This window comes from Triticum dicoccoides, chromosome 6A (genome assembly GCF_002162155.2).
Source record: "Triticum dicoccoides isolate Atlit2015 ecotype Zavitan chromosome 6A, WEW_v2.0, whole genome shotgun sequence".
Taxonomy (NCBI): domain Eukaryota; kingdom Viridiplantae; phylum Streptophyta; class Magnoliopsida; order Poales; family Poaceae; genus Triticum; species Triticum dicoccoides.
This window is the reverse complement of record NC_041390.1, coordinates 70819356-70829259: the sequence shown is the minus strand read 5'-3', so window position 1 is coordinate 70829259 and position 9904 is coordinate 70819356. Positions and strand designations below refer to the sequence as shown.

Below are 9904 nucleotides of genomic sequence, written 5' to 3'. Positions count from 1 at the left end.
CCAGGCCGGATTTTCGCAGGGACGGCGAGGGCGGGCAGCTAGGGTTCAGCGAGCTGGAGGTGCTGGACAACCCGGAGCACCACGAGGAGGCCATCCGGCTGCTGCGCCTCTACAGCAAGTCGCAGGCCTTCCTCGAGTCCATCCACTACAGGGACCTGACGCTCGCCGACTTCACCCACCCGACGCCGCGCCGCGTCGTCGAGGTCCTCAGCGCCCTCATCAACTTCCTCCTCTACAGGCACGACAAGACGGAGCTCCTGCAGCCCATCGTCAGCGAGTCCTCCGACTACCACGAGCGCGACCTGGAGCTCAAGGCCAGGATCGCCCAGGTCTTCCCTGTTCGCAGTCTATGCAGCTCTCCTGTTCGTGGAAATGCCCACAGGGCGACTAGCGAGTCTTATAGTTGTGTTCTCGTTTCTCTCGTGCAGGTTCAGAAGGAGATCGCGGATCATGAGCTCGCGGAGCAGATGGAGGAGCCCATGGCCCAGCAGCTGGAAGTGGACGTCAATGCTCTGCAGCAGAAAGTTCAGGTTTACAACAAGCAGCAACTGGCCCTGCGAGCAAAAGCCGCAGCCATCAGTGACAAGAAAGAGGAGATCGACATGAAGGTGTGCTGATTCCTGCCCTGTGTTAGCATGATTTCTTCTATTTCTTCCGTGAGTCCAAAACTCTATTTTAATACTATGGTTAGGTTCAATGTGGTTGAAAACACGTCACGACATGTGATTAGCAGTTTTTGTTTTGTATGTGACATTTCATTCGTCATATAGGTCTACTTGAACCTCCACTTCAGCTCTGAACTGTCTTATAATGATTTTACAGCGTTGTAAAGCCATTCAGTACATTGTAAATTTCTCAAAGCTATATATACAAGTAAGTTAATTAGAATGATGTCTTCCTGTAGTATCATTCTCCATCCAAAAAGCTAATTATTTTCTGTGGATTTCTGGCATCATGAGTTACAAAGAAAGTATAATCCATACAGAGAGCCAAGCATGCTACATGGTCTATGAGTTTCTGATTAAAATGCCTCACACATTACCATATTAGGTCAAATATAAACAGCTTTGTGTAGTTGTGGTGCAATCTATTGAGCCTTGTGCCTTTGGCGTGTCTTCGATTCTGGTATTCTAGATGAAAGCTAGAGCTACTTGGTCAAAAACCTTGCCTCCAAGTATCTTCCTAGATGAATCTTGAGCTGGTTTTGATGCAATAAACCCAGAGCTCTCCTAGCATCCTTTTTGAAACCTGAAACAGGAGACCTGCTCATCTGCCGAATCAAACTAAATTGGAGCTCAAACTAGCTTGAAAAAGTATGAGCCCTAATCAGAACAAGGTGCATTAACTGTGATTGGTTATAACTTGCAACATTAAGCACTATATTTATCTATAGGGCCACAGATTTCACTAAACCAGGAGCTATTGGCCCTACCTAACACATCTCCTGTTCCATCTTAACTTTGAGAAGCCATAAGCTCCATTCACCCTTCGTAGGGTAGAAGTGCTCCAGCCCACATAGGACCAGGGTATCTACAATTTACCATCTGAAAAGTGAACTCTGTGCACAATCTGTTTAAATTACTTTTATATTCACCATTTACTCTGAGTCTTGACATCTGCTTGTGAGGATATTGAACATCTGATATATTGCTGCCAATTTAAGCTGATTGTTTGATATTCTGCGGAAAAACAACAGCTCACTGCATAATGTATATTTGTTGCATCTATGTTTCATGTTGCAGATAACCCAGGCTGATTTTGAGTTGACTAAACATGCCCAAGAAAACTCCAAATTGAGGTCCAAGTTAGTAAAGTCCCCAGAGAAGGTTCAGGTGAGACCTTTTTCATTTTTTATTTATTTGTAGTAGCAGGTAAGGTTCGGAAGTTTGGTATATGATGTTTGTCCAGTGACCTGATGTTGTGACTATACGATAAATTATCTATACCTGGTCTTTTAATCTGCCTAGTACTAGGTGACTGCATATCTGCATAAACGGCCTGGTTGACCTGCTACTTTAATTTTTCCATGCATATCTGCATAACCTGCCTAGTACTAGGTAACTGCATATCTGCATAAACGTCCTGGTTGACCGGAAATTGCTATGTTAATTTTTCCATGCAATTTGGGTTGTGGAGGGGCTGGACTCCTATTATTTGACTTGCTACCTGTGATTTACTGAATTTAATCATCATAAGGGATCTGTGTAAGCTTGCATACCTGATTGTGGATTTTATTTCGTATTAAAGAGGGCCTTGGAAGAGAAGAAATCAGCCCGTGCTAAGTTGAAGGAGTCTGAGAAAATAGCAACACAAAATGCTCAAGAGAAAACTGGCACTTTGGAGATACGCAATAAGGTATTCCAGTTCCACTTTTCATCAGAATATGCCAATTCCAGAAGTTGTTTTACTTCAAACATTGGCCGTGACAATTGATTTCAGACTTCCATGAAATTTGATTAAGAAAAACATCAGCTACATATGTATCTCCCAGGACAATTTAGTTTCCTTGTATGATAATCTGCGATATTTTGGATTCCGTCTGTTACAGCTGGTGGTGGTGCTAGCTTGTATCGGAATGGCACTTGTTCCTACTTATGCTTCACCAGTTGATACCCTGTGATTGCATCTTAAAGTATCTCCATATCGCAGGCTCATGAAAAACTGGTGAAGCAACACTCTAAAATCCAGGATGTACATGAACAGGTAAGAATAGCTGCAAAGCATGGTTGATTTCTGTAGCTGAATTGATTGAATGATGAGACCGGGCTAACTCTTCTACTTTCTGTTGCTGCTAGCTTGCTGCTGCTAAAACAGTTGAAAAGGAAGTCAAAACTCGTAAGGCTAAGCTTAATGATGAAAGTGTCTCAGTTATGTCCTTTGAAGCACAGATTGTTGAGTGGAAAGGAAAAGGTTATATTTCTAGTTTGTAAAATATATTTTATATGTTCCTCCCTTTCTAAGAGTTACTGTTTCCCTCACATTGTTCCATGAATCCCTTCCAACCAGTACATGAAATGGAGGAGCGTCTCAAGGCAAAAGTGAAAGAAAGGAATCAAATAATAGCAGATGAAAATCAGAAGCTGGGCGCTTTGAGCTCCGAGACTGAGGTTAAATTGCAGTGCCTTGAACCTAGAGAAAAGAAAGTAGAGGCAATGATCGCGAAGGTGATGTTCTTTATTCTGCAGTTATGGCTTGTTTGAACTTTAATATCCTTTTAAAATGGGAAAAGGTCGTTAATTTTGGTGTTTGCATGTACCACGTCCTATGGTGATTCTTTTGAGGCCTTATTAGTATCTATTGCCACTGTTCGTACAGAAACACGATACTAGCTCTCAATCTCTTTGACTGTTAAAGCCTGCAGATTTAGTTGCTTTTTTTGTTAATTGTATCTTTTTTTCCGTCCATAAATAGCTGACATATTGCATTTCGTTATGTCACCACGTAGGCTTCGAAGCTATGTTCTGAAACTGCTTCTGCAAGGACCAGTGCCACAGCACAACAGCAGAAAATTCACGCAAAATTCAACAACATTGTGAAGGCGGTATGTCTGAGTAACTGAGTTAGAAGACTGCTTCGTAAAACCATCAATAAAGCATGCTTCATTTCAAATGTATCTATAACCGCTAACATATTGGTTCTTTCTGCAGTTTAACACCTACATGGATAGTGTCGACCCTTTCTTAGAGCGGGTTGAGGAGGTCGGCAGGTTAGACCACCGGCCGAGCTTTCGAGGCCATCTAAACATTTTTCCTGCATTGAATGAAAGCACCTGACCTGTGACCAGAAGCCGAACTGAATATCGGCCAAGCCGATATCTACCTGTTTGATAATGCAGACTAGCAGCCGAGAATTTCTGATCAGATGATTTGTTTCATTGTTTCCAAATGTGCAGGCAACTGGCAGGCGAATGCGCCTCTGCTCCCGATCCGTCTGCCGCTGTTGCAACAAAAGCCACGCCCAGATCCAGTACAACGAGCAAGAAGTCAAGGGCTAGGAGAAGGACTTGATGAGCTGCTGTTCCTTTTATTCCAGTGCCTATAACTGAATTATGCGCTGGTGTGTTGCAGGCTTAGGCATTGATTAGGATAACCAAAAACTACGTGCTGATGTTATGTAAATATAGGGGCTGGCTAGGTGTCAGGTGAGTGAAAAACAAATTTGGGTCAGTCGATCGTTATGAGCCATTGCATGTAAGATGATGGCCATATCAGCTTCTTCAACCTCTGAAATGGTTTCACTGTTCATCTTCTACCTCAAACTGTTGATCTACCACCGGCCTAACTGCGTGCCACCGCCTGCGGCTAGTGGCGCTCCCGCACCTACCTCGCCGCCCCGCCCTTCCCCCAATCGCCGCCCTTGGCCATACCTCTAACCCCAGCAGCCCAGCTATGACTATTTTTTTTCCAGAGGGCATCTTCGGCGAGCCGGCATTAGCTTCTTCCTTCTCTCCAGCGGCTCCTTTCGATTGACCCAAAAACTATTTCCAGACGACTTACAAGTAGCTAAACTGGTAAATATATGGTGCATTTGTTTTTTTGTTCGGTTGTGACTTGTCGTCTGATACAATTGCTTTCTTCTCATATTGATACAATTGAAACCTGATATTGATGCTTGTCATTGCCATGGCAAAAGTGAAACCCTTTCGGTGCGGCGTCGCAGACTAAAACCAACGCCAACCCCCATTTCTATCATCGTCATCGTGTCACCACTCCATATAGTCGACGAGAGACGACCACTGCACCATCATCAACAGCTCGCTCTTCTCGAAGCTTGGAGTAATGCCACGGCAAGAAGGGCAATACCGTCGCCTTGGGACCAACACCACATTCTGTTTTGTAGATCTTTATATTTCTTCTACATGTTTTGCAGTCCTTGATATTTTCTTCTATATATTTGATTAATTTAATATAATTAACTTTTTTTAACTTGTTTATATGCCACCTATCTGGGAATTAAGGGAAATAGGGAATAGGTGGGAACCAACCCCACACTCCGTTGGTCCAAGCAAGATCGAAAACTATTTTTGAATGTTCTTTCCAGCATATGCAGTTTAAACAATTGTGCGTATGCACGCACAATCCCGTGTTCGTAGGTGGATGTCAATGCTGATAATGAAATCCAACAGAGGCGCCAAAAAGATGACACAATCGAAAAACTCATACAAAAAGTTGGGACTTCTCGCTTTCCAATTCTTGCTGAAACATTTTTTTTTGCGGAGATGCTGAAACATTTTTAAGAACTGCTTATTGCATCATGAGTGTGTATTGGACACGTGTACGCGTGATTTTACATGGGCAACAAAGCAAACAAATCATGAACCAGAAAGAAAAAGAAGGAAGAAAAGAAAGAATCTCTGAGTGTCCCGTCTAATATCAAGTGAGACAAGTGAGTCAATGTTCTCATGCTTCAAGACAGGAAACATGTTGACAGTAATAACTCCCAAAGCGTGCGGCTAAATTTTAGTCAACTAAGATTTAATCAAGTCTCATTCAAATGACACAAAAAAAACTGTTTGCACAGATCTTCACATAAGATCTCACGAATATAGCATGGACTGAGACAAGTCTCAATCAACTGAGATTTAGCAATCCAGATTCTCAAAAATGGTGCTAGTAGCTTTCAGCTTCAGTGTGCCTTGCTCTTCTTCGCCAGGTGAGGAAACGCGCCGAGGATGTTGTGCGCCCGCAGATCCTGCCTCGTCAAGATCCCCACAAGCGGAGATATCTGCACGCCAAAATCAATCCACCATCAAATTCAAATGTGCAAGAACAAGGTGTCGATGCTTGGAAAGCCATTGGAGCCGACTGGACTCACCTCGGGGCCCTGGTACTTGGGCATGATGAGCATGTGCCGGAGCGCGACGGAGCGGAAGAGCACCACGGCCTTGGCCACCGACATGGTCTCCACCACGGTGTAGGGCGTCGTGTTGGTGAACGGGTGGAGGTCGATGTACATCTCCAGCTCCTCCGGCGTCAGCTCCAGGTCGTCCATCTTGCAGTTCTTGTCGGCGAGCTCCACCGACGAGAACCGCTCCCTGGCCTCCCACTCCTCCGTCCTCCTCTTCTCCAAAAGGAACCACCGCTTCCTCAGCACGGCCACGAGGTGCGCCCGGAGGACCAGCCCGTGCAGCTCCGACAGCCCGGGCCGCGGCCGGTCCACCACCGGGAACCCGTTGTGGCCGGTGTTCCGCAGCACCTCCAGGACGGTCGACACCTTCTCGACCACCTGGAGGCTGATGGTGCGCGGCTTGGCGGCGGCGAGCTCGCCCACGGTGAGGTCCTTCATCCATGGCTCTGGCTTGGGTTCTAGGAAGGGAAGGCCCTTGAGGTCCAGGATGATCTCGTAGATGCTGGGGTTGAAGGCGTCGCCGACGGTCTTGGCGATGAGCAGCACGAACATGGTCATGGGCAGCAGGGTGAGGTTGTTGGTGAGCTCCAGGAAGATGACGCAGAGCGAGACGGTCATCCTCATGGAGCCCGACATGAGCGCCGCGGCGCCGAGCACGGCGTAGAGCCCGTGGTCGATGCTCGCCGCCACCGCGCTCTGGAGCACGAGCGCCACGATGCGGCCGTAGGCGGCGCCCATGAGGATGATGGGGAGGAAGAGCCCCGACGGCACGGCGATGCCGAAGGTGAAGAGCCCCAGCACGCAGTAGATGGCGAAGAAGATGAGCAGGGAGTCCAGCCGGAACTCGCCGGGGGTGCCCGTGGAGAAGATGTTGCGGGTGGCGTCCACGTTGGTGGCGTGCAGGAGGGTGGCCAGGTCGTTGTACTGCCCGGCGGGGCAGTTGAACTGCTTGAAGTTGCCGCTCCTCCCGGTGGCCGGGCACGCGGCGCCGAACGCCGGGTCGCACGGCGTGCACGGCACGGCGAAGGGGAGCACGTACAGCCCCACCGACGTGAACGCGCACACGGCCAGCGCCAGCGCCTGCTTCGCCGTCCGGCCCTTGTCGTTGATGAGGTTGTAGAGGCGGAGCACCATGTGGAGGACGTGGTTGTAGAGCGCGCCGAGGACGCCGCCCATGACGCCGACGAGCGTGACGAGGAGGAGGTCGCCCAGGCGGTAGCGGACGGTGACGTCGCCGACGTCGAAGATGATGAGCCCGCCCGCGCCGAAGAGGCCGCACCGCCCGCCGCGGCACACCTCGATGAAGCCCCGCAGCACCACCACCACGGTGGCCGTGCTGAAGAAGGTGCGCCACAGCAGCGCGCTCCGCCACCAGGTGGCCACCTCCTCGAGCGCGAACAGCACGCCGCCCACGGGCGACCGGAACGCCGCGCACACGCCGGACGACGCACCGCAGGTGATGAGGTCGCGCCGGTCGCGGTCGTTGTTGAAGAAGCGCAGCCACTTCCAGCGGAGGCGGAACCGGCCGGAGCCGCCCTGGCTGAGCAGGTTGGCGAGGCACGCGCCGATGTGCACCAGCGGGCCTTCCTTGCCGAGGTCCAGCCCCGACGCCACCGCGCAGATGCTGCCTATGATCTGGCCAGCGTATGACAGAATCCATCATCCATCCATCACGTCACGTCACGCATTTCGTTCAGATTCAGGCGGAAGAAGAAAGAAATAAAAAGCTACCTTGACAATGAGCTGCGGCGCGCCGAACATGTTGGGCGTGTCGACGCCGTTGAGGTAGGCCTTGATCTCGGGGATGCCGGGGCCGGCGGCGGTGGGGGCGAAGACGACGCAGAGCACGGCGGCGACGAACGTGAGCGCCAGGTTGAAGCCGGAGAAGTAGAAGAAGCCGGCCCAGTACCTCTTGTCCCGGACGAGCCGGACCATGTGGAGCATCTTGACGCCGGAGATGTTCTCGATGGCGAGGTTGATGAGCGACGCGATGACGCCGGTGAGGAGCCCCACCAGGAACGCCAGCGCCCACTTGAGGAACACGTACTGCAGCACCTCCACGGTGGACCGGCTCCTCCAGTCGTGCTTGAAGAGGTCGTTCTCGATGATCCTGCAGGCCACGCCATGCTCAGTTCACGAAACTGGCATCCGAGGATCGGGCGTTTGACGGACGGAGTACTCACTCGTAGTCGAGGCTCTCGATGTGCGAGACCTTGGCGCCGACCATGGCGAGGTGGTTGGCCGTCAGGGTGTTGCTTTTCTTCAGCAGGGGCTGCTCCAGCGAGCTGATGCCATTGCCGGCGCTCCCTGGATCCTCCGAGTCGACGCCGTCATCGTGTTTCCGTCCGGCCGTGGTAGCCGTCTCTTCCTCCATGCCTGTCCCTGCAACAAGAGAGTTTGGTGGCTCTGCTTCTTCAACTGAAGGATGGGAGAGGTGATGTATTTTGGCTTCAGTTCGCTCTCATCTGGCTTGCAAATGCGCTCTTATATAATGGGAGAAATCTCTCGTTCGAGTTATCGTTTTACCGGGCGATATATTTGGACCTTATCAATTTATAAACCGGTTCTTATATGATTGTGGTGCCGACCTCTTATATTTGGACCTTATCAATGTACACTACTGGTTCTCATATGATTATTATGTGGCTTCATTTTGCATGAAAATTTCTCAGTGCTTTGTCAATGAAAACTGGATCAAATAATTTACTGTATTTTTGTATTTTCTACATAATTGACATTTATATACGGGTACTTTTCATTCTGTATGTACGGCCGACCAATCACACTGATCTGAAGAACTTTCCCATGAAAAGAGAAACAATACTAATCTGAAGAACTATTCCATGGAAAGTGAAACAATACTAATCTGAAGAACCGATCCCTGCCCTCGAGAGGCCATGCCTTTTGGGGAGCGAGCAAGGCCCTTCCATTACCTTTTCAGAAGAGTGCAATGCACACAGCTCATTCGGCGTCCACTTGTAAACAATTTTATTGTCATGGACGAATAGGATGGCGTGGAACAATTTTATTGTCATGGACGAATAGGATGGCGTGGAGTGGATGTATGGAACCATCTCATGGCCTCATGGGCGCCAACAAAAGGCATAGGCTCTTTGTCTGCATCTGTGTCGATATTGTCTGCGACAGGTTCAGAGGACAGAGGGGCCTCTCGCTCTCAGACGGGCGCATTTGGTTAATTATTACTAGATGGTCCATGCCATCAGCAATTGAGCTAGTGGCTGGCTGTCTATTCTCTGCCTCTCAGTGCCGGACAAATTCTCACTAGCTGCTCGTGTGTCAAATTACGTAAATCGCCTAGTAGATTCCAAGGAATTCAGCTGGCTACTGTCCGTTGGATTCCACGGACAAAACCCTTCCAATGCCCAAGAGGTGTGCTTGTCTAATCACTTGTGCACTGGGAGAGGCCAAGCATCACTGTTGAACGATTAAAATGGGCAGTTCTCATTGTTTGGTTCAAGGATCATGTTCTCCACATATGAATAGGCATCACTGTTGAACAATTAAAATGGGTATGTCATATTGTTTGGTTCAAGGACGATGTTCTCTCCCTATAAATAAGCATAATTATTGAACAATTAGAATGGGTAAGTCCTTATAAGTAAGTATAATTATCGAACAATTAAAATGGGCAAGTCCCATTGTTTGGTTCAAGGATGATGTGCTCTCCCTATAAATAAGCACATTATTGAACAATTAGAATGGGTAAATCCCATCGTCTAGTTCAAGGATGATTTTCCGTGCCTATATATAGGCGTCACTATTGAACAATTAAAATGGGTAAATCCTGCTCAAGGATTATGTTCTCGTTAGGCCAACTCCAACGCATGACCCCAAATGGTTCGGCCGCGTCCGTTTGGGGTTAATCGAAGAGAAATCGCGACCCAACACGTGGGAGCAAACGGACAAACGTCCTTTTTTTTTGTCCGCTTTCGCCCCATTCCTTGTCCAAATTTGGACCGCGTTTGCGTCAAAATGGATAGCGTGCAGACAGACGAAACACGCGCCCTTCTCCTTATCTGGTCGTCCGTCGGGGACA

At 48.8% G+C, this 9904-nt stretch overlaps 2 protein-coding genes across 2 annotated transcripts in view; one reads left to right on the top strand and one right to left on the bottom strand.

Moving 5' to 3' along the window:
• The window catches only part of LOC119315030 (kinetochore protein NUF2 homolog), a 4815-nt gene extending 564 nt beyond the window's left edge, over nt 1-4251 (top strand). The window contains exons 2-11 of the mRNA XM_037589695.1: nt 20-329; nt 429-608; nt 1743-1832; nt 2248-2355; nt 2650-2703; nt 2796-2910; nt 3007-3164; nt 3446-3541; nt 3648-3706; nt 3893-4251. Of these exons, the coding sequence (XP_037445592.1) occupies nt 20-329; nt 429-608; nt 1743-1832; nt 2248-2355; nt 2650-2703; nt 2796-2910; nt 3007-3164; nt 3446-3541; nt 3648-3706; nt 3893-4007 (1285 nt within the window). The 3' untranslated portion in view covers nt 4008-4251. The remainder of the gene's footprint in view (nt 1-19; nt 330-428; nt 609-1742; nt 1833-2247; nt 2356-2649; nt 2704-2795; nt 2911-3006; nt 3165-3445; nt 3542-3647; nt 3707-3892) is intronic.
• A 1084-nt stretch (nt 4252-5335) lies between these two features.
• Nucleotides 5336-8280, bottom strand: LOC119315027 (chloride channel protein CLC-b-like). The gene is made up of 4 exons (XM_037589694.1): nt 8031-8280; nt 7579-7957; nt 5815-7482; nt 5336-5724 (listed from the first exon to the last, which is right to left on the bottom strand). The coding sequence occupies exons 1-4, from the start codon at nt 8219-8221 to the stop codon at nt 5626-5628; spliced, it is 2337 nt and encodes a 778-aa protein (XP_037445591.1). The 5' UTR covers nt 8222-8280; the 3' UTR covers nt 5336-5625.
• Between the last annotated feature and the right edge of the window lie 1624 nt (nt 8281-9904).

Excerpts from the sequence above, each read along its gene's own strand:
- LOC119315027 (XM_037589694.1), bottom strand. The coding sequence starts at position 8,221 with ATGGAGGAAGAGACGGCTACCACGGCCGGACGGAAACACGATGACGGC. Across the intron at positions 7,958-8,030 it reads ATCGAGAGCCTCGACTACGA|GATCATCGAGAACGACCTCT; the intron begins GTGAGTACTCCG and ends CGTGGCCTGCAG. Across the intron at positions 7,483-7,578 it reads CGCCGCAGCTCATTGTCAAG|ATCATAGGCAGCATCTGCGC; the intron begins GTAGCTTTTTAT and ends TACGCTGGCCAG.